General features: G+C 41.2%; 1 protein-coding gene across 4 annotated transcripts in view; it reads left to right on the forward strand.

Annotated features, from left to right (window-relative positions):
- The first annotated feature begins 927 nt into the window (after window positions 1-927).
- The window catches only part of LOC132700311 (spectrin alpha chain, non-erythrocytic 1), a 38,270-nt gene continuing 14,101 nt past the window's right edge, over window positions 928-25,096 (forward strand). For 3 of the 4 annotated variants that reach the window (XM_060667522.1, XM_060667525.1, XM_060667523.1), the window contains exons 1-4: window positions 11,433-11,527; window positions 18,453-22,435; window positions 22,489-22,628; window positions 22,685-24,152. In XM_060667522.1, coding sequence (XP_060523505.1) covers window positions 11,506-11,527; window positions 18,453-22,435; window positions 22,489-22,628; window positions 22,685-24,152 — 5,613 coding nt within the window. In that variant the 5' untranslated portion in view covers window positions 11,433-11,505. Of the gene's footprint in view, window positions 1,388-11,432; window positions 11,528-18,452; window positions 22,436-22,488; window positions 22,629-22,684; window positions 24,153-25,096 lie in introns of those variants that run through there. The other variant, XM_060667524.1, reaches the window with a different exon arrangement.

Consider the following 25,096-nt stretch of genomic DNA (forward strand, 5'->3'; position numbering starts at 1 on the left):
TTTTTATATTTTATTAGGTTATGAACACCATTCGCCGGGAACGCAAAAAGATACAAAATTACAAAAATACTACTTATTAAATTAATAGCATTAGTTTTGGTTTATTGGCGACGTTGAAAAATGAGCAAGCAACGAACTATTTACATTAACGGTTTCTTTTTACACGCGCTCTTAAATTGAACATTTTCGTTTTGGAAAAGGTAACTTTACACTATCACGGTGCACCGTTTCGTAAAATATCCGATGTCTACATAATACTTTGCCTGTTTCAAACTAACCAATGACATTTTGTACTCTTTCTTAGGCGAGACTTCTGTTTAGTAAAGCTTGGTAGAACTTGCGGTTCCATTCGATAATGGGCGCACTAAAATTGTTATACTGTGAATCGGATTTTATATTTATGATATATATTAATTTATGTGGTCTCTAAGGCTAATTTAGTTTACATATCGAATAACAGTTTTTTTTAAACGAATTGTTTATTGTCTTTTTTGCATCTTTTGTGATTTCTAATTTATTTACATTTTTCATTCAGACCAAACCTGTAAGTTTGTTAACATATCGTTTCTATAGCCTCCAAAAGTCACGTATGCTTAGTCAGGACGGACGACAGGCATGCCGTTCCTGCTACGCAAGAACGAACGGCAGTACGACGCACACCGAAGAGCCGACAGTAACCAATAATATATTAGGCGTTCCAATAGAAAATTGCTTTAGTTTTTAGGGAGAGTTTTATTCAGTTAGCAAGTTTACTAAAACAAACAAAAAAATTCTTTCAATTTGGTGGTAGACACCACTATCTACTGGCAAAACATCGCGCAAAAAGAAGAACTACGCTTAGCTCTTCTGTGCGTTTTCAGTCGGCAGTTGTCTCTGTTCTCATCTTAATCGCCACACCAACTTTTCAATTGCGCGCCATCTGACGCTCGTCCATTGGTACTTCCGTTGCGTCCGTGCGACGCTAGTCGGCGGCACGAGTTGACGTTGTAAAGGGATCTCGAAAATCCGCTGCGTTAACGTTAAACGGTTTTATTTGCCCTTCTCTGTTATATTCGAAAAGCGTTCCCGTTTTGTACGCGATTTAAGGGTTTCAAAAAAACTGTTCTGTCGCCCTCGAAGAGATTGCGACGTTGCCGGTTTCGTCGACGCGTTCTTCGGGCGGCACGAGCTGGCATCGGACACCTGTTGAACGATGAGAAAGTTGAAACGCGTCGGGGAGATTCAGTTCGAAACCGGAGGCTTTCGGTCGTAAAACGAAGCGACGCGATCTTATGCGCGCCGCGTCCGTGTGTCTTTCGCGTGTTGTTTGTGCGTGCAGTTTTTTGAAGTGTCGTTTCGCTCGGATTTTAGGGACGGTATACGGCTGCCGCAGTCGCCCGCTCAAGAGGTAAACGAATCTAGTCGGCTGCGTCTCTTACGTTCGCCGGCCTTGAAACGGGTCGGTTTGCGATAGTTTTGCGGCAAATACGCCCGGAATCGATCCCCGCGAAGCCTCACGATACTAACCTAATATCTAAAAATGTCGGGTTTTCGAAGCCCCGCGAGATTCACGCCAAGTGTGACACCGTGCGTGCGCGCCACTGGGTCATCGACTTCTTTCGCCGCCGTCCCGCTTTTCCCGACGCTTTTTTATCTCTCGTTTTGTGTTTACCGTTGCGAGCAAACCCGCGCTGAATCACCGCTTCGCGGGTACGTCCGGCGTTGTCGCCAATTTTCCGAGAACGAGGAAAACGTTTTCAAAAAAACAAAAACCTCCCGAAAGTGGCCGCACGCCATGTTGGATAGGTTCGCGCGGCGTTGGCACGTTTGCGATAAAGTACCGGACGGCAAGGAAGTATCGGACGTGAGAAATTTTGGCGAAATTCGAGCGAAAACCGCCCTAATGTCGAAATCATACTCCTATTTTTTAAAATCTTTTTGTTTTGAGACTAACACAAAAAGCACAATGTCACAATATCTCAAGTAAAAAGTAAAACACAACTCTTTAAAAACATAAGACAAATAACATAATAATATATGCTTTATGCTTCCGCAATTTCGTTGTATAGTTCGAACAAAACTACTAGTACTAAAATGCTACTGACGGTAAGGAAGCAGTTGCACACAGGAACCGTTTTGTTATTGGTAGCTGATTCGCAATTTCTGGTCCATCCTTTTGTGGTGTCCGCCACTTTATTCCATTTACGTTTTTTATTATATAATTTTTTAAACGTGCAACTGCGAGCATTCAACTCAATTACTCAAAGCCAGGTTCTTTTCTTTGGGCATTAACTCATATTCTTGCTGTCGAGGGTCGAATAATATGGTAAGGTTGTTCTACAAGATTCTCGAAGATACATCTGCAGCATCTGAGGTTATAGCGTTTTTTCTTTGCAAAATATCAAGAGCAACCGATGTTGTTTTTAAAATGCTTAAATATTGTTATGCTGCATGTTTAAGCCCAATATTTGACATCTTTTCGTAAGTGGTCGAATCAGTTTGGTTTTTGTTTTCTTTTTCAATTTGGACTATATGTTCTTTGACGTCTGGCATTTGTAAGAGTGAGTTCAAAATATGTGCAGAGCAGCCATAAGTTATTGAGTCCGTCTTTTCCTCCAAAGTTTTTCTCATGCATGAAGAAATTAGGCAACCTACTTCAGTATAAGTATGAGGTTTTCCCGAAGTATCAATAGTTTCCTCCTTATAGATGTCATCTAAAAGGCTTGTTGATAAGGTCTTTCTTGATGGTGACGTATTGCCAGGTCTTAATAGGTGCGTTTGTTATTTGTGAATCTTTTCTTTTTCAGCTGTTGATGTTCGCATTAGAAACCTATTGAAGTTAGGCCGATTTTCAGTTTTTTCTTTTTCTTTTCAATAATATTGTTTTGGTTCGTCGTCTTATCAATGTGGCTTGTCGATTTACATATTCAATATGTCTGTTGTGAATGTTGTAAAACTGTAAATTACCAAACAACTATATAGTGAACCGTTGATTTTTGGCTTAAGGTTAAAATTAAATGTCTGAAGAAGGTCTTGAAGGCCGAAACGTCACAAAAAATAAAATGTTTCACAAGTAACGGAAACTTATTTTAATTTCACTAAAAAAGGACCAAAAAAAACCCAAGAACCATTTCCTAAGTATATATATATATATATATATATATATATATATATATATATATATATATATATATATATATATATATATATATATATATATATATATGAATCAATACGTGAATATATATATATATATATATATATATATATATATATATATATATATATATATATGAATCAATACGTGAATATATATATATATATATATATATATATATATATATATATATATATATATATATATATATATATATAATACTTCGCGACCCCCCCCACAAATTTTAATAGGTTTCTTTTTTTTTTAATTAATTCAATGACAGCATTGTTAGTAGTGACGAAGGGCTAACCAAAACTACTACCTTTTCTACATTCCGATATAATTTGCAAACAATTGTATGATTTATTAAAAAATATACGAGTATACTTCTACTCGAAGAATAAGTAATGAAGTGTTTGATCCAAATTAGTCGCCGAAATACTGAAATCTATGGATTTTTCGCTGCCGGTTTCCTCTGCGAGTGGGCGTGCGTCCTCCGATGCACGCTTCCTTTTAATCCAGTCGGTCATCGCGACATAAAAAACAAATGGGAACGTGTCGGAAGAGAACGCTGACGTCATCGTGGGACCGGTTCTCGTGACATAACCGCCGTCCATTGTGGTTCTGTTTGCCGAAGGACATTTGACCTTGATTTACATACGGCGACGTTGCCGATACTTTTTTTTTTCTTATCGAGCTGAAGTCATGGCTAACTGATTCTAATTTTTGATGTCGAGGGCTATGAGCGATTTCTCTAAGAATCAAGGGTCAACGAAGACTGTTTTGTAGCGGTTTCTAACATTAGTTGTTACTTAAAAGTAATGCTGTTGTTTATTTTTTATGTATCGTAAAGGTAATACAGTAAAAACACAGTATGTACTACTGGCACTGTCGATAAGAAAAATTCGGAATATTATCATATTTGAAAGTGTGAAAATCTGAACGTTTTTTGTTCTAACTTATTCGTGTTTAATGAAATTTGATCAAGTAAAAGCCACCTCAGTGCGATAATTAAAACAATTGCCGTAGGCGTCTGCGATGACGTCCAAGGTACCACAGATCGCGGTCCGGTCGTGCGCGTTAATGGGTTACCGGCTCACGGCGGCCATTATTCCCGCGAGCGGTATGCGAAGGGCGCGGTTAAATCGCGCAAATTCTCGCACGTCAGTCGGCAAAGCGAATAATAATAACGCCCGTTGTTACGATATCTCTGGTGTACGCGCCGCAACGTTACTAGCCGGGTCGACGACGCACAGTGGGCCAGGGAAACCCTAGGTGTTTGACTAATTCGATTTTTTAAACTTTAATACGATATAATTATTGGACAGGGTGTTGACAAAAAACTCTATATTTACAAAAAGTTTTTAAATTTTTAATTACATTAGACAAAGTGTAGAAATATTTTGAAATAATTATATTTAAGTAGATAAAAAAATAATTATACAGGGTGTTCCAAAAGTAACAATTTATAAAAAAGAGTTAATTATTTAATATAGATTAAAACAAAATATTGTTATCGGATTTTTTAAAATATTTAACTTTGTTTACTTGAAAGAAACGAAATAAAACATTAACATGGTTTTTATACATCTAAAGTATCATTCAGTTGCGCACTTTGCTGTTTTTGTTACAATTTTTGCATTAGTCATAGCTTTAAAAAAGTGAAACCATCGCTTTGCAATAAGTCTAACAGTATTTCGCGATAGTTTAGAATTATTATAGGTTTTCCATGTGCCAACTTGCATGGCCTACTGCTGCAAATAAAATAAAATATGACAAAGTAAATAAATTTTGGACTTAATTTTAAAAACACCTTTATACCGATATATGAAAAGTTTAATGTAAAAAATAGTATACAGGGTTTTCTATTAAAATTATGTTTTGCTTCATAACCAATAAAGGGTTGGAGCAAGTGAGAAATAAACTGTGCTACTGGATTCTATGGGAATGTTTTTTAAACTCTTCGATAACTTAAAATACAACGGAGATACTAGGGTGGTCCAAAAATCACCCTGAATCTCAACCAAGTAGGCCGTGATAATTTTGTTGACGACGTCTTTAATTTCACAAAAAAGTAGCACGCTGTCGCGTAAACCGCAACATACCATCTTAAAAAATATTCGGGATTCAATTTAAACACAAACCAAAAGTATTTTGTTTCTGTTTTCTTGTCCGATATCTGCTATTTCGTTACAAAATCGCACGAACAACAACAATCCCAATCTTTTCTTTCCAAAAAATGCAAATTTACAGTCCCATCTGGCGTTACACCGCGAAATCAACAAAAATGCAAATGTTTCAACGACTGCACGTCAGATGGCGCAGTTAAGGAAATGAAAATTCAATACAATCGCTCATCACTGATAAGGACCTAAAAAGCACACAACTATGTGTGTTAAGCAAACAAATATATGCGCCAGATACAACATCGTTTTATGATCGGCCCAAATATGTCCTAAAAAATGGTCTTAAAACAGGTTGAAGACAGCACGAAGTGAAGAAACAAAGTCGTTACTAGTTGTACTAGCTGTACTACTTCAACAACATTACTCAATTCAATCGCCCCTGCAACATAAAATCAAATAAACGCGTAAATAACGATTCACTAAATCTTTAACGCAATAAACAACTTTCGAAAAATTCTACCAGGTTATTTGGTTCATTTCGAGCTGATCGAGCGTCATTTTTTTCGGTCTGTGCTCGCTGGGTCGCTGCCGATTACAATCTGCGTTTGATAGATCGTTCGGTTTTCCGTGTTCTGTGAACCGCGCGCTATACGCGGCCACATTTTTGTATTATAACTGACGTTTTTATTCAAAAGTGTCACGTTTGTAGTACTATTTTGGTATTTAGTATTCATTCTTCCTCGTACAATAGTAACGATGTTTTAATAATAATAATAGCTAGGCTTTTATTTTTTTATAATAAAAATAACAATAACGATTGCAACAAATTATTAATACGTTTGACAGCTTCTGGGAGTTAAGCTAAGTGTAAAAATGGTCATCAAAAAAGATTAATATACATTATAATTGTACATTTGATGCGCACAAACTATCAGTACTTTTCAGTACTTTATTTCTGTTTTCTTGCCCTATATCTGCTATCTCGTCAAAAAGTCCCGCAAATACAAACTTTTCTTTCCAGAAAACGTAAACTTATACCCCCATCTAGCTTTACACCGCGAAATTGCAAAGGTTTCAACGATCGCAATCAGATGGTGTAATTAAAGAAATAAAAATTCAGTACTTTAATTGAAAACAATTAATCACAACTAGGATAGGACCGGAAAAGCCACAACTCTGATTTTGACAGCACCAAGTGAGGAAAAATTAGGAAACAACTGCTAGTTTCCTAATTTTACCGCTACACCATATTTACGCGGCGTGTACTTTTTTTTATACAACAAATTACTGCCGGCACTAAACCAAAGGGCTCCTGCATCATAAAATCAAATAAACGGGTATACCGCATCTAATAACACTTCCCTAAAATCGCAAAACAAAAATTACCAGGTTACGTGGTCCGTTACGATCAGCTGAGTGTAATTTTTTCGGTCTGTGCTGGCGGGGTTGCGGGCGATTGACAGATGGTTTTCGTCTTCTGTGAGTCGCTTTTTAAGCAGGCGGGTTTCGTGTTTCGTCGTACCCCCTTAAATGTTTGCGGCAGCTATATCTAAATTTATGGATGTTCCACGTGCTTCCTATGCGACGCGGCGGCTTGAAACTCGTGTGCGGTGTACGACAGCGTTTTCTCCGTTTCGCCTATTGTACGTTATGTGCGCGCGTGACGTCACGCCGGAGGAATTCGAGCCGATCACCTTGGCGGCCCGGAGATTCCTTCTCTTTTTACGCGGCGGCGCCCGTACTGTCCGCCGATTGAGTTGTCATCGTAGACACGAGATAGAGAAAGAAGAAAAACTGTCGGGACGTTGATAATCGTTAATGGCCGTAACGGCGTCTGAGGAGGACGATTGGTGACGATAAGCGGCGACCCTGATGGGTGTGTCGTCACTTGAAATCCTTTGAGAGTTCCATCGTGCTCGTTGTACAGGGTGTGAAAGTGAGGTGGCGAAAAAATGAGTTTCGTAAAAATGTGAACAAAGCTAATAATTTTCGATTGTTATGGATAAGTATTTCGTTTGATGGCAACCATTTAAATTAATAAGCGCAATGCCGCAATAAAACACGAACTAAAAAATGAGTTTTATTTATTTCATCCTTTTTTTGAAAAGAAATCCTGCATTTCCTTTCCATATATCGACCACCTCAAAACTGGGGTCAAAGTTCATTCATGTTGGTCGAACGTCCCTCGGGGTCGATAATTAAAAAGAAGATTCTAAAGGCTAGCTTCGTTTTGGTTTCATTTTAGGTTAGTCCGGCGGTGGTTTGGTTGTTTCTATTAATTCCAAAGAACTATTTTGTAATCGTCAGTTTCGCGCGATTCAAATTTTTCATGGAACGTGGATATTCTGTATTCTTTGGTTTATTGATTTCGATGTTTTTCTTTTTTTGACGTTATGTGCGATTTTTTATAACGATTTTGCCGTTAGTTAATTCTAACATATACGTATTTAAATAAGCGTGTTATAGGAAATAGTTTTTTTATTATTTTTAAGCTCAAATTCACTTAATATACGCCGATCAACAGACGTTCTTGTAATTGCGAATGGTCTTCTTGTTGTTAGTCTCCTTTCCTTCATATTCGCCGTAATAAGGGACAAATTGAACTAAATATTGTAGAAAGACTTGGTCAAAACCAACCAAATTGACAACTTGACAACTGCGCAAAGCCTACTAGTTGACGACGGTGAAAAGTCTGTGTTTCGAATAAAACTCGGGCCAAATTTCAAGTATATTGCCGGAAAGGTAATTTCAAGCTCATTTCGACAAATGAAAAATATACATCGGTCGGTAACTAATAAACCGTAAGCCTTTAAGACCTGCGTAAAAAGTTACAGTGGAAACTCGAAATGTTCCGCAACTGCGATTTTTTTAAATTCTCGTCGTTGTCGCTTCGACGCGGTTTCCGCATGCGTTGTTTTCTTTCTCGTTTATCGAGTTACGCGAAATGGGTCCCACGAGGTATCACGTTCCGCGCGGTTTCGATCATAACCTAACTTTTCAAACTGACGTTATAGCCGCTTAAATCAGTCGGACCACTTCTGCTTCGTTCAATGCGTTACAATTATAAGTAATGACCCAAAAAATGCCAAAAAAAACGTTGGAATGAATGATCCATGTGGTATGAAGTGCAAAAACATTGTTGTTGTAAGCAAAAACAATAGAAATACCTAATATGCATTTTTATTGCATGAAAAGATATGAACATTAATGTTATTTTCGACAAAGCCAGAACTATTTCTTTATAATTGAAGTCGTTTTCGGGAAATCCTATAATTTTTTTACCCATACCACAAACCTGTTTGAATAAATATAAATAAACTTTAAAAAAATCGTAATAATAGTTTTTTATTCATAGCTATACCCATGTATGGATGTTTTGTAAGCAAAGTTGATCTGGGCTAATGCGATAGCCAACGTCTATAGAGGATAGCCCCTAGAAAAAAGAAGAAGAAGAAAATATTACTACGAACTTTTTGCCCAAATATGATGAAATAAACTGACGTTATAGCCGCTTAAATCAGTCAGACCACTTTTGTTTCATTCGATGCGTTACAATTAATAATGATAATAATGAAAATAATGAATAGTTGGAATGAGTAAACCATGTGGTATGAGGCAGAAGTGCAAAAACTCTCGTTCTTGTAAGCAAAAACAGTGGAAATGACTAATATGCATTTTTAATGCATAAAAAACTATGGACATTAATGTTATTTTCCATACAGCCAGAACTATTTCCTTATAATTGAAGTCGTTTTTCGGAAATCCTATTATTTTTTACTTATATCACAAACAGATTTGAATAAATATAAATAAAACAAAAAAAAAACCGTAATATTATTCATATTTACACCCGAAGAGTATAAGAGGGGAAGGCTCCCACTAGTGGCAATGTTAAAAATCGTACGCGCGGAACGTACGGTTCAATTCAATTTGAAAGGTAAAATGCGAAAAAAAAATTATGTCGAAATTCCACTATTGAAATTTGTTAAATTAATAAACATCTGAAAATACATAGTAATAAAAAAATGATTAATGATAATTTTAAAATAACGAAACTGTTATTATAACAATAATTATATTGTAAAAATCGGCTAAAAGCACGCTTTTTTTAGTAAATCATTTGATATTCGATAAAATTTATTCTATTTAAATACATAATATAAAACTTGGAGTAAATAAAGTTCTTTGATAATAATAAAAGTTTTCTTTTTATTATTATTAATATTTCATTATTATTATTAGTATTGTTATTTTTCTTATTAGTTACAATAATAAAATTTTTCAAAAAACATATTCCTATACTAATCACTGCTGAAACAGCTAAAAATCTATCATTGCACTTAGAAATATGGAAAAAGGTATTTTAATAAAAGAAATGTTGATACGAAAATACTTGGGAAAATTGCTATTACAACGCGCCCTAGCGATATAAATACTGTATTATTTACCGCAAATCCCTACAATTCGTGGTTTTGGAGATATAGCGACGTATATGATAGTCTTAATATACGTTTGACACATTCGGAATGTCGCTGAGATTCGAGATAATGGCGTCAGTTTTCAAGTGGATTATGCCGAATTCGACTCCGAGCTAATTTTACCCGTGATGTCACGATGGCGTCATCGTTCACTCGCATTGGTTCGAAAAAAAAGGAAAAAAACTGTTGTCATAGACATGGGATTCTGTTGAAATTCGGTAACGTCATTAAAATGGTCGAAGCCAGTGGCGGATATTATTGGCCAACAATGTTTGACTCTTTCTTAAGTAAAACAAAAAAAAACAATCTGCGTTTGTTGTTGGTGGATCAGACAGTTGCGCGAAAGAAATCGATAATGGAGTGCCGCAGGGTTCCATTTCGTGAGTATAGAGAAGCATCTTATTGAATTGTTATTGTTATTGAAGTTATATAGAATCTATAGAAAACTCTCAAAACTCTGATAAAATAAAATACACGATCTGTCAGTTCTATTTCTTGTCCGATTCCAATTTGGACTGTTCGCCCGAAAAGCAAGAATACTGTGGTTCTTCAGAATAAGGTTCTTAATTCTTATTTCACACCAACTATACGTAGAGTTGTGGATTAAGGGTGACGGTTTCGTTACATGAGAAGTGCGAAGAAGAAATAGAGGAGGAAAGAAGGGTGATACGAAGACGAAATAGAAAAAGAACAGAAAAGAAAGAAAGGATGAGGAAGCGAATTATTAATAAACGAACACTCAACAAAAAAAGAAGAATTTTTGGTCAGAATTATCTAGGCTTATCCTGATTACAATGATGTAACACACTTTATATTTTAGTCCATTCGTTTTTGACGAATCGTCAAAAAATTTTATATAATTTTTATATATTTCAAAGAGCCCGCGATTGACTGCAACAACAATAATTATTTACATATTGAAGTAGAATACAACGACCAAAAATAACAAAACGCGCTAAAGTAACAAGTAACCAATATCGCGTATTTTATCTGTTACAACTCTTTCTTGTAGTGAAGGAACTTTCATTAGTCCATGAAATGTTTTTCCAAAAAATTATACTCTTATAGTAGAGGAAACTGGATATGCTTCATAGACTTCTAATATGTTTGGCTTATTTTTTTCTTTTAATTCATCAATGGGAAAAAAAGGCTACTAACTCCCGCTTTTTTTGTTTACAACAAAAAAGTTACAGTCAATGAAAGTGTTGAATTGAACGCACGGAACAAGTTGTCCATGTAGATTAATAAAAAAAAAAGAGAAAACATGTCTTTAGTATCATCGTCGGGTCGGAAACTTTTCAAGCGACCCTAGTATAGAATAGAACCTCGTGTATATTTATTTGTAACAAAAAATTAAAAACGCCGTTTTTGGTATTAAATTTATCGAAAATCGATCACATTGATTTATAAAAAAAACAGGGTAATTTCCCCTTGGAAAAATTTACGACGTTGCCAAACGCGCTCGCTATCCCAGTGGCGCACCCGTAAACACTCATCGATAGCCCAGTGGCGCACCCGTAAACACTCATCGATAGCCAAGAATACCCCCCCCCCCCCCCGTGGGCGCGCCGCTGTGCCCCGGAGACCATCGAGATCTCGTTATCTGCATCCTCGCCGTTATCACGCCGTTGATCTGATAACGGTTTTATGTGTGGGGACTTCGGCGCCTTCCGCAGCCAGTGCATTGCCGAACGCCAATGATAAAATGTTGTTTTTTTTTAACGCGCAGATAAGGATTCAGGTATTTGTGTAAACAATTGGGAACATGTCGCGACAATTTTCGTACGGTAAGTATAACGGACGCCACCATTTTCTCTATGCCGGACACGTAATGGACGATGTTGTTAAACGCGCGCAATAAATAAAAACAACAAACGATTCGGGTCGTAATCGGCGTGGCACGTGACCCTGTCCAATTCGCTAGCAGACAAGCGCGTAAATAATAACGATAAAAATAAGATTTCTACACCACTGGAGACATTTTCGAGAGAAAATCAATTTAAAAAAAGGTTACGAGTTACCTGTCACTTACCGGATTGTAGTTTTGACCGTAAAACGCGTCAAAATGTCGAACGTTGACAAAAAACCTCAAAATGTTGAACGGTTTTGGCGAGAAGTGCATTAAAAGTTCGCGTAACATTATAACATTACCAGGGAATATCGAGGGGTTAGTTGGCGTTGACAGCGAGCGTAGAAATGGGGTCGACGTTGCCAGCTTTACAAATAAATCTAATGAAATCGATGTATTTCAAATGAAAAAAAAAAGTTTTATTTATCATCTGTAAACTACTTAAAAAAAATATATTATAAGATAATGTTATTGAATTTTAGATTCCGGTATATATTTTTTAAGCTTGTGCATGAACCATTGAGTTTTGGGCAAATTTGCTTAGTTACAATGGTGCAATTTCGCACCATGGGGAAGTTTATATTATAATTATATATAAACATAAATAATAATGTATACTATAAAAATACTGGCAGCAGTGTCGCCAAATTTACCACTGTTAATAGAAAAATTCTTAACATTTCAAAATATTAGAAGTTTTTGCACCTAGGAAACTTTAGAGGTGTCTCAGTGAAACGTTACGAGAATTATAAATATCATCGCTTAATCTGACTACGTTATACTATACAAAAATCTATAAAATCGAAGGACATTGATGATATTATTATGCCATTTTTTCGCTGTTTTGCGAAGACATGCATTAAAAAATCGTACCAGAGAACATCGAGAGGTTAGTTGACAGAGAGCGCAGAGATGTGGTGCCAGCTTTACAAATAAATCTACTAATAAATTAATTTCGTTTACACTTTAGTATATATATTTTTTAAGTTTTTCTTATGAACGCGAAAGAAACAAAAAAAATCGAAAAGAATCCGCCAATTGATAACGAAAAAATCAATTTACAGTAACTGCCCAAAAAGATGTTTTTTTAATAAAAAATATTAAAAAGTTAGCTTCTTTTGTTTCTATTTCGGTTTTATTCAAAGGGGTCGGTTTTCAAAAGACTAGATTTTTTTTTCAAGTTGTTTCCTGCATCCCAATCGGGCTACACTTTAATGAAGCGTTTTCCTTTAAAATTACCTTGAAACGCCCGATCTCAAAGTAAATCTTCATCAATGTTGATGCAAAGTTAATATGATTTCAAAACTTCAAAACCCAAAAAAAAGTTTAATTTAAATGCCTTTCTGTTATGTTATGACAACATTAATTAAGGTTTATTTTTTTAATTTTAATTATGCGCTTAAAAAAATAGTGTAGATTCTAATTATGCTACACACTTAAACACATTTGATAAAGACACGGTGGACTTTTAGTTTTTATTTATTTTGTTAAATGGATTTTCATCAAGTAAAAGCCACCTCAGTTCAATTATTTCTTCTGATATGCGCTTTCAACTCGGACCAAATTATTTCAATCGGGTTATATTTACAATGTTACGGGGGTAATCTCAAGATTTCATGTCCGTTTTGTTGTGCTATCGAATCAATTTTGTAGTCTTTATGAAATTGTTTTATTTTTAATAATTCCAGAATTTCTTTTTTCCTGTATCTCTCTTCAAAATATGAACCATTTTCGTACAGAAATTCTTGAATTTCTTGTTTATTTCAAGAAGTATTTGGAATTTTTCTAAGTTGGGCTGAATGATACGACGCATTGTCCAACACAATAACAGTATTTGGCGATAGTTCTGGCAACAGTTCATTTTCAATTCAGTCCTCAATATTTCCGCGGTTATGTTTTCACGATAATCTACACTTGAATCTGAATACTGCGTTGTTAAAAAACAGGAACCTTCAAAAAACTATATTTTTGGTCGTATTATACTATATTGTTTGTAGTGGCTTTAAAATGTTTTGCAATTGCTACAAAAAAAAAAACGGGAAATACATATTCTTATGAAATTAAAAAAATAATGATTTCTTTAAAAAAATCATTTATATATATATATTTTTTTACTATAAATCAAAGTGTGCCCAACGGTGCAACCTGTCAAAATTTTCCGTTTGTCATACACCCTATCAAATTTCTTTGTGTTTCTAGTAAACGACATCGTTATTATTGCGATATCGGAGGTTGGGGCGTGACGTCATGCGCTGCCGTCGCCATTAAAACAAAAGAACGACAGTATCAAATGCCGCGTTTAAAGCAACGCGACTGCGAGCGCTTGGAGGATCTTTCTTTTTTCGCACAGTTTCCACCATTTGTTTGGTCTAGCTCGACGGACGGCTTTTTTTTCTATTCGACGCAAACTAGGATAAGGTTATCGGCCGAGTGCGCTCTTTCGAAGCAGGCCAATGACGATCGCGTAATACCAAATCAATCGGGACCAAAACTGTAACACGTCGGATAGGAATTCGAACCTTTAAATTCCGCACATTTTATTTGGCCGTTTATCTATCTTTATCCGAGCGCTCAATCTAAGAACGTTGTTTTTTTAGATAAACCCGCATAACGCAAACAATCGAAAGGTGATACGATAGGACTTCGTGGAATTAAATATACCCACTTTGCCTACCTCATTATGTCACGCCATCCGCTTTTCTGAGGTTTTTAAAACTTCTAAACTCCCGAAATCATTGAATGTACAACGTTGCCGAATTCGTGTTGGTTTCCGTTGGATTACAGCCAAACCGAAAAACCGTTGTGCAGAATGTTAAAATCTTACAAGTTAACGGTGAACGTTTCAAAATTGTGAATTGTAAAATTGGTGTTATATTTGATTGTGGAGTTAGATTCGTGGTGTTGGTGAAAAAGTCTTATTTGTTTTTGCACCATTTATACAGGCATAGAACTATCCTTAATTTCAGTTTACGGAAACTTTTATCTCGATCACTTGTCCTTTCGATTATGAACTTATTCTTTTTATTTTTACTTTTAGTAACTTTCTATTGTTCCATATTACTATTACATTTGTCTATTATACTGTATTTAATTTATCAACGTAATTATAACTTGCTATTTAGTTTTTAATTTAAGAGGTTAAGTGGAGTAGCTTTTGCTAGACTTCGCCTTTTCTCTACTGTCTGTTTGTTTATAACAATGTACAACAATAGAGGCAATTTATTGTTATTATTATTATTATAAAGTGATATTTCCTTCCGCCGCATCAAGTGATGTGGGACGTCGACACGGACTTACACCGTCGACTGTATCCACGATTTGGAAGTGCAAAGGAAAAATCATTCAGGCTGAAGCGGCAGGCAGTTCTAGTAAAAAACCAAGAAAGCCAAAATTCGAAGATTTGGATCGGGCAATGTTGCAGTGGTTCCAACAGCAACATCTTAAAAATGTACCACTCTCTGGGGCTATCGTAAAACTAAAAGCGGAAAAGTTTGCTGAACAGCTTGACATTATCGATTTCAAGGCTTCGGAAGGACGGTTGGGGAAGTTCAAACAGAGACATGGTATAAATTATGGACAGATAAGTGGCGAAGCCCGCGATGTCGACAGAAACGTCACTAACTATTGGCTGGAGAAGACGTGGCCAAAACTAGCAGAAAAGAACCCTGCTGGCGACATTTTTAATGCTGACAAAACTGGTAGTTTTTACAAAATGGCGCCAGATAAAACTTTTAAATTTCGAAGCGAAAATTGTGTGGGTGGAAAACTTTCTAAAGAACGTATAACAGTGTTAGTAGCTGCCAATATGAGTGGAAGAAAAAAAAGAAAGCTAGTCCTGATTGGAAAATTAACTAACCCACGATGTTTTAAGAACATCAAGCATTTGCCGGTCACTTACAAGGCAAATAAGTCTGCATAGATGAATTTTTGAAGAGGAGATGCAGAAATGAGATGCAGAATTAAAGGGGAGGAAAATATTACTTCTTCTAGATAACTGCCCTGCACATCCCCATATTCCAAATCTACAGAATATTGAATTGTCATTTCTTCTAGCCAAAACAACAAGTATATTACAACCGATAGACCAGACTGTAATAAAAAGTCTTAAAGAGTCGATACAGGAAAGACATTTTAATGGAAATTACCGAGTCCGAAGACAAATTTTCCATTAATATGCTAGATGCAGTCAACTTTATTACTAAAGCTTGGAAAGAGGTGACAACAGAAATAATTCAACACTTCTATCGTCGTGCGAGACAGAATTCACAGGACAGGACAGGACTTGGAAGATGATCAGGCACTAAGCTAGTGGATAAAACAGTTTCAAACAACAATTACGTTTTCAAGTGAGGAGTTGCAAGATTTTATGGTGATAGATCAGCATTTGGTTACAACAGCAGACTTGACAGAGAAAGCCATATTAGAACAAGCAAGAAAGGGCGAGGAAGAGCACCAAGAGGAAGAAGAAGATGAAGAAATTGATCTGGCACCACCACCAACCATTCAGCAAGCCGTATATTCAGTTAAGCTGCTAGAGAAATTTTTTATGTATCAAGGGGAAGATGTCCCTCTCGAAGAAATGGTGAAAATACAAGCCAAAGTAAAAAAAAATCAAAAGAAAATGAGCGATTATTTGAAACATTAGATATAGTTTTTTAAATATTTATATAAAATGTTCCTAAGTAGACGTTACAATATATTTATAAAAAATAATTAAATATTACAGAACACATATGCGTATTGTTGTTTTTCAAGTGCCTATAACTCTTATAATGAAAAAAAAAAGCAGTCCCTTCAATTTCGCTATATAGAGTTTCGACTGCATATAAAATATATTTTCATCCTGTTTTTTTCGAAATTAAGTCTCTTGCATAATAACCATAATTTACTATGGCCTACTGCTACAAAAAAAGTAAAAAATGAAAAAAAAAAAAAAAAGAAATTTTGAGGTTAATTTCTAAAATAACTTTTTGGTAATGTATATTTTTGAAAAGCTGAAATCTTAAAGCCTTAACCTTAAAGCTTCTGACGTCGTCCATATTTGTTGGTTTTTTCTCTCCCTGCTACTTGCAACTCCAAAGACCGCCGAGTTCGATAATGGTTGAAATAATTAAATCTAAAGCAGTCCATTTTTCCATTTTGGTTAAATAATAGGCGGTTTTTAATGTACGGCTGCTTAAATCGATTCGAGGCCAATCGAAGATCAGCGCAGATAAGCTTCACCGTCGCATTTTTCAATAGCCACTTGTGGTTTAAACAGAATTACCGTATCGCCTTCAAATACTCGGAACTCGAGTGGCTATGCGACACCGTAAAGGTATTTTCGGTTTAAATTCCGTTTGATTATCTTCGCCGTTCCAGAAATAAAAAAAATTTGATTTTTGTACCTTTTCACCTATCCATAAGTTTCTGCACGAAAACATAACGACACCTTAATACAATCAGCAAATATTCCTTTAAAGATTGTAAAAATAAATAAAAATTATTACAATATTGAACAAAAAGCGTATAATTTTATAAAGTTTGTTTTTTCTGAAAATTACTATTTAACAAAGTATTTTTAAAAAAGAAAACAGTTTCTCGAAAACCGACTGAAAAATTTTTCAAAAATGTACAAGAAAACTGGCTATAACTGAAAGACTGTGTTTAAGGGTTCTTTCACATAACGATATAGCCCGCATAAACAGCTAAAACTTTTCCATTTAACGTTTTTACCTATCGTGCAGGGTATTCAAGATATTCCGTATTGAAATATTAACAGTTGACTTAAGTTTGTAGTTATCGATTTCCCATATTTCAACCATTTAAGTCGGACTGATCCAAACTGTTCAAAATATTTTTAAAAATTGTTTCTTAGATATTTTGGGTTCCAGAAAAAAAAATATTTTCTCGAAAATTATTAACCTGCACGGAAAAATTTGTGAACCAAGAAATGCGGGAGATCCGGGATCACAACTTTTATTTCAGACATTTTACATTCTAGATATCCGCATAAAAAATAAAATTGCGAAAATGAATGAAACCTAACCAAACTAGTGCAAATTATTTAAAAAAAAACGGAAAAACGTAATTCTTTTCTGTTAATCAAAGCTTTAAAATACTACTATAATAGGATAAATCGTAAATATCTACTAAAATACTAAATATGTAATTATTTGAAAAATACCAAATTAAAGAACCTCAAAAATACAAATAAATATTCCTTGCGACTTTTTTGGAAAAAATACGTCTTGAGATTTCGAAAAACCGCCGTAGCTCGTTACAAAATATTTTTTTTCTTAATGTGAAAGCAGATGGGTAATATACCCCAAAAACTGTACATTTTATCTCATTTGACCTAGTTATAGCCATAGTGGCCTAAGGCATGACAATTGGGACAACCTATATAATACAGTGCCCGCGTTGAAGTTTGCACCATATGGCAACTATGTCTATTTTAAAATGAAAAAATTTTTGTCAACTTTTATTGTTTGATCAGAGGTTGACTGAAACTGAAACTGAAACTGAAACCAGTTTCACTCAAGCTTTGAAGAAGTCAACAGGATGATTGGCGAAACGTCAGCAAAAACCGACGCAGGAGGAATCCAGAAGTTTTGTAAAAAGTATTACAGTAGCTTGTGGAAGTTTCTTTGAAAACTTAAAAATATTTACCAAAGTCGACATCTTATATTAGAATCTTTTTTATATTTGCTTTTCATTGGCATTTCGTTTAAATAGTGGTAGCCACTTGTAGCCAAAATTTAACGCATAAAGATGTCTGTCAACCAATATTACAATAAAATTCAATTTTCTAAATAATCGTGTGACTTTAATTCCGAAAGTATAAACGTCTGCGATATTATTCTAAGCAGCGTCGTTTCCAGCTGGTCACTTGCATTATGAAACCAGCGAGAGCGCGTCGTTTCAAAGGAGAACCAACATGAGTCAACGGGATGAGGTGCAGAAGTTCGAGCAGGGACGCATCAAGGTCCTCCAGGAGGAACGCCTCTACATACAGAAGAAAACCTTCACGAAATGGATGAACTCGTTCCTGCAAAAGGCCCGGATGGAGGTGGAGGACCTGTTCCAAGACTTGGCGGACGGCCGTAAGCTGCTCAAGCTGCTCGAGATCATATCGGGTGAGAAGCTCGCCAAGCCGAACAACGGCAAAATGCGGGTCCACAAGATCGAGAACGTCAACAAGAGCCTCGCGTTCCTCCACACGAAAGTGAGGCTCGAGAGCATAGGCGCCGAGGACATCGTCGACGGCAACCCCCGCCTGATCCTCGGCCTGATATGGACGATAATCCTGAGGTTCCAGATCCAGGAAATCGAAATCCACCTGGACGAGGACAACGAGAGCTCGGAGAAGAGGTCGGCGAAGGACGCGTTGCTGCTGTGGGCGCAGCGCAAAACCAACGGATACGCGGGCGTCAACATCGTCGACTTTTCCGGCTCGTGGAGGAGCGGGCTCGGCTTCAACGCGCTGATCCACGCCCACCGTCCCGACCTATTCGACTACGACGCCCTCGTCAGCCGCAAGAACCTCGACAATTTGAACCACGCGTTCGACGTCGCGAGCAACGAGCTCGGCATCTCGAAGCTGCTCGACGCCGAGGACATCGACACCTCGCGTCCCGACGAGAAGAGCATCATCACGTACGTCGCGTCTTATTACCACACGTTCGCGCGGATGAAAAACGAGGAAAAGTCCGGCCGGAGGATCGCCAAGATCGTCAGCCAAATGGTGGACGCGGACAAGATGAAAATCAGCTACGACAAGTTTGTCACCGACTTACTGGAGTGGATAAAAACGAAAATCGGGCAGCTGGAGGACCGGCAGTTTCCCAACTCGCTGGAGGGCATCCAGACGCTGCTGCTCGCCTTCGGCCATTACCGCACGCGGGAGAAGCCGCCCAAATACAAGGAGAGGAGCGAGATCGAGGCGCTGTACTTCAACATCAACACGCAGCTGAAAGAGCTGAGGCAGCCCGCGTTCACCCCGCCCGACGGCAAGCTGGTGCAGGACGTCGAGAGGGCGTGGGACGTATTGGAAAAGGAGGAGCACCGCAGGGAGGGCGCGCTCCGCGACGAGCTCCTCCGCCAGCAGAAGCTCGAGCAGCTCAACTATAAGTTCGAGAAGAAGAGCATCCTGAGGGAGAGCTACCTGAAGGAGATGATCCAGGTGTTGTCGGACCCGAGGTACGGCTCCAATCTGGCACAGGTGGACGCGACCGTTAGGAAACACGAGGCGATCAGCGCGGACATCTTGGCGCGCGAGGGCAGGATCCACGACCTCACCCAGATGTGCGAGGACCTCGTACGCGAAAAGTACCGCAACTCGGAGAGGGTAAGGAGGCGCGAGCGCGACATTATCGCCCAGTGGGAGGAGCTGATCGGCCTCCTCGACAAGCACAAGACCAATTTGACGAGGATGGGCGCGGTGATGGCGATCCTGAGAGAGATAGAGACGACGCTGTCGAGCGTCGAGCAGCTGCGTATCGACCTTTCGTCGTCAGACACCGGCATCCACTTGATGGCGGTCGAAGACCTGCTGCAGCGCCACGCGCTCCAAGAGCTCCAGATCACGTCGCTCGGCGAGACGGAGCGCAAACTGACGCGGTCCGGCGAGCAGGTGGCCGCCAACAACCCGAAAGAGGCGGACGTGCTCAAGGATCGGCTGCGCGAGCTGGCGCGTGCTTACGCGCACCTCAAAGAAGCCGCGATCGCGAGGAAAACCGCCCTGGAGGAGGCGCGGAACTTTTACCAGTTCCTGCAAGATCAAGAGGACGAGGAGGCGTGGCTCGTCGAGAAACAGAGGATATGTCGGGCGGGGATCGCGGCCAAGGACCTGAGGGGCGTGGTCGCGCTCCAGCAGAAGCATAAGGTGCTCGTGGACGAGATCAAGGCTCGCAGGAACAAGTTCGACCAGTTGGGGGCGGTCGGGCACCAGCTCACTGCCGAGCGCCACCCCCGGTCAGCGGAGATCGCGCGGCACCTCGAGCGCAACGAGAAGGCGTGGCAGACGTTGGAGGAGATGGCGGCGGAACGCGCGAAGCAGCTCCAGGACGCGGTCGAGGCGTACCAGTTTTACGCGGACGCGAACGAGGCCGAGTCGTGGTTCCTCGAGAAAGAGTCGATCTTGTCCTCGAAGGATTTGGGCGGGGACGAGCCGAGCGCGCAGTCGCTGCTCCAGAGGCACAAGGACCTCGAGAGCGAACTGCTCGCCTACGGCGGCGACATCCAGAGTCTCAACGCGCAGGCGGAGCGCCTCATCGAGCGCGGCATCTCGCACCTCGACCTCAACGTCGACGCCGACGCGGTCGACTCGCTCCCGGAGATCGAGTACGAGTACAGGATGGTGGCGACCGAGGTGTATGAAGACGAGCCCGTCGAAAAGGTCGAGTACCGCAACGCGGTGGAGGAACGTAAGGTGCCCCAGGTGAGGGCGCTGTACCCGTTCAGCGACCACGGCCTGACGATGATCAAGGGCGAGGTGATGTTCCTCTTGAACAAGAGCAACCCCGATTGGTGGTGCGTGCGCAAGGCGGACGGCACGGACGCGTTCGCGCCCGCCAATTACGTGGTGGAAATCGAGCCGCGCGTCATCCAGATCAACGTGCGCAAACCGGAAACGGTGAAGACAGTGCAAAAGGTGAAGAAGACGAAGATGGTGAAGACGAAGGTGCCGGCGAAGGTGCGCCGACCGATGCGACCCGCCAAGAAGAAGACGGACGACGGCGACAGCATCCCGAGGCGCATCGAGAAGATCAACGAGACGTACGCGAGGCTGAAGGGCGTGGCGGCGACGAGGAGGGCGCTGCTCGAGGACGCGCGCCGGCTGTTCCGCTTCTACAAGGAGTGCGACGACTTCGAGAGATGGATCGGGGACAAGGAGAGGATGCTGGCGGTGGACGACCCCGACGACAGCGTGCTCCAGGCGAAGAGGAAATACGAAAAGTTCCTCACCGATTTGTCGGCGAGCACCAAGCGCGTGGAGGAGCTCGAGGCGGAGGCGGGCGAGTTCGAAGCACAGAACCACGCGCAGATCGACAAGATAAGGGCGCGCCTCCGCCAAATCCGCCTCGGCTGGCAGAAGCTCAACCGGCTCAAGGCGTCGAAGGAGAAGAGCCTCGAGGGCGCGAGCAGCGTGGAGCTGTACAACAAACTGTGCGAGGAGGCGCGCGACTGGATGCTCGAAAAGATGACGCAGCTCGAGTCGAACGTGATCGGCCACGACCTGAAGACGGTGCAGGCGTTGCGGCGGCGCCACGACAACCTGGAACGCGAACTCGCGCCCGTCGAGGAGAAGGTGTCCAAGGTGACGCTGCTCGCGAACGACGTGCAGGCGACTTATCCGAGCGAGCGACTCAACGTGTCCCGGAAGCAACGCGAGATCGACGAGCTGTGGCAGAAAGTGAGACAGAAGGCGGTCGAGAGGCGGGCGCGCCTCGAGGACGCCGTCGGCCTGCAGATCTTCACCGACGGCGCGCGCGAGCTGCTCAAGTGGGTCGCCAGCGTCAAGGACAAGCTGAACGCCGAGAACGTTGTCAGGGACGTGCAGACCGCCGAGGGTCTGATCAAGGAGCACGGCGACATGCGGGGCGAGATCGGCGCCAAAGAAGACGAGTTCCGGCAGCTCGCCGAGCTCGGCGAGAAGCTGCTCGAGACGAACCCGGAGCTGCGCGAGGTGCGCGACCTCGTCGACAGGCTCGACGCCGAGCAGGCGGCCATCGCCAGAGGGTGGAAGGAAAAGGACCGGTGGCTGGACCAGTGCCTGCAACTGCAGCTGTTCATCAAAGAGGCGGACAACATCGACGCCATCACTTCCGCGCACGCCGCGTTCCTCGAGTACTCGGACGTCGGGGTAAGGGGGCGGGAGGTTCGAGATGATCGTTTTCTGTGAGCGTTTGTTTCCAGAACTCGCTGGACGAAGTGGAGGCCCTCCAGAAGCAGCACCGCGCGTTCGACGACACGCTCTCCGCGCAAGACGAGCGGCTCGCCGCCCTCGCCAAGAGGGCGGACGCGTTGATCGCGAGCGGTCACTACGAGAGCGCCGGGTAAGTTGGGAGGCGTGGCGGGGGTACCGGGTTTGACGGGGTTTTCGACGTCGCAGCATCGCCGAGAGGCGGGACCGCGTGCTGGCGCGGCGCCAGAATGTCAAAGAGCTGAGCCGGAAGCGGGCGAACGCGTTGGACGCGTCCAAAAACTACCAAGAGTTCACCGCGGAGGTGCACGACCTCCGCTACTGGCTGGCCGAAAAGTGCAGGACCGCCTCCGACGAGAGTTACCGCGACCTCAACAACCTCGAGCGGAACCAGCAGAAGCACGAGGCGTTCGAGCGGGAACTGAGGGCGAACGAGGGTCAGCTGCGCGCCGTCACCAAGCTCGGGTCCGCGCTGATCGCCCAGGGCGTCGTCCAGAAGGACGACGTTGCTAGGATCTTGAGTCAGCTGAACGACAACTGGAAGAGCCTGGTGGGCAACTCTCTGGGCAAGACGCGCAAACTGAAGCAGGCGGCCGTGCAGCAGGAGTACAACGCGGCCGTCGACGACGTCAAGATCAAGTTCGACGAGATCGATACTAGTCTGAGAAGCGTCAACGTCGGCACCGACCTGCGCTCGTGTCGGGAGCTCCTCAAGAGACACGAGGCGCTCGAGAAGGAGCTGCGGCAGTGCTCCGCGAGGGTCGAGGACCTCGCAGGCAGGAGCCGTGACCTCGGCGAGGAGGGACACTTCGACTCGGAGACCATCCGCGAGAACGCGCTGGCGTCGCAGCGGAGACTGAAGGAGCTCGACGAGCCTATCCGGCAGAGGCGGGCCGCGCTAGAAGAGGCGCTCGAGTTTTACAAGTTCCGCTTCGAGATCGACCTGGAGCTGCAGTGGATCGGGGAGCGTCTGCCGCTGGCGGCGTCAGAGAACTTGGCTCAGAACCTGCACCAAGCCCAGAATTTACACAAGAAGAACAAGAAGCTGCGCGCCGAGATCCTCGGACATCGGCCGGTGATCGACAAGGCGCTCGAGCAGGGCGGCGCGTTACTGAACAGGAACCACCCGGACGGGCAGCTGATCAGGCGGCTGTGTGACGAGCTGCGCGCCGCTTGGGCCGACCTGAACGATCGCGCGCAGAAACGCGGCGAAAAGCTCGAGCTATCGCTCAAGGTGCAGCAGTACGTGTTCGAGGCGAACGAGGTAGAGTCGTGGCTGAACGAGAAGGCCGACGTACTGGCGGGCAACGATTTCGGCAGGGACAGGGACTCCGCGACCAAGCTGTTGACGAAACACAAGGCGCTCGAGCTGGAGCTCGACACCTACCACAACATCATATCAGAGATGGGCCACGGCGCCCAGGCCATGATCAAGCTCGAGCATCCCGACTCGAAGCTCATCTCCGAGCGGCAGTCGAGCTTGGAGCACCTGGTGCGCTCGCTGCAGAGGAAGGCTGCCGTCAGGCAGCACCGCCTCATCGAGTCGCTGTTGCGCCACGAGTACTTTGCCGAGTCCGAGGAACTGGAGCGGTGGATCTCGGAGAACCTGCAGCTCGCCTCGTCGTCGGACTACGGCCGGGACTACGAGCACCTGCTGGTAAGAGCGCCCGAGAATCCTAAATATAATGATCGATTTTTATATCCTTGTATCTTCAAATTTTCGTATTCAATCTTTGGAAGTCATCTTCGAAGCTCGAGTTTACAAAAAAGTATTATTCTAATTCTAAATTTATAAAATTTGTTTATATCTTTAAATTTTCGGATTCAGTCTGTGGAAATCGAGGCTCGAGTTTTGTAAGACTTATTTTTTAAAGTCCAGGTATTCAGCATTAAAAAAAAAGTTATAATGTATTTTATAAAGACTATTATTAGCGCATTATCAACCGGGCTTATTTTTTAAATGTAAATTGTCCCTCAAGATGCGCGAATTGAGGCTATAAAATGTAACAGCTAAAACTTGTCTGCTGATTTGGTACGATTTTTTTTCTCATTTGACATGCCTCTTTACTATACAGGGCGGCCCATAATAAAAACGTCAAGAAGCAATCGTAGATTGAACCGTAACTTCGCTGATTAGATAGAGGGTGTGTTAAAGGTTCACACAGTTTTCGAGATATCCACATGAAACCTTAAACTCTTTTTTTTTTTTGCGACGAGAAACACAATCACGTTCTATTTTTTCCCATAAAATGTAAAGGGCGATAAAATCTCGCTTTTTACACCATAATTTTTTGTTTTTTTGTAAATTGTAATGGAGCGATGATTTTTATTTAAAAATTTTTTATTTATTTATTTATTCATTCAAACCTAAGAAAAATATAAATACAGTTTTAAATAGGTTATGTGTTAATTATGACACATTGGTGTGAGCTGGCACAAGAAAAATAAGCATTTTTCCGAAATGTAATGTGAGTGAGCTTCCATTTACCTGATCTTACGTCTTTTATGGATCTCCGATCTCATAATGTACAATAATAATAATAGTATAATAATTTTAACAAACAAATAAAAAAAAACAAACAAAAGAATAAGAAGTAGAAA

Source organism: Cylas formicarius, unplaced genomic scaffold (genome assembly GCF_029955315.1).
Source record: "Cylas formicarius isolate icCylForm1 unplaced genomic scaffold, icCylForm1.1 PGA_scaffold_4__25_contigs__length_36172078, whole genome shotgun sequence".
NCBI lineage: Eukaryota > Metazoa > Arthropoda > Insecta > Coleoptera > Brentidae > Cylas > Cylas formicarius.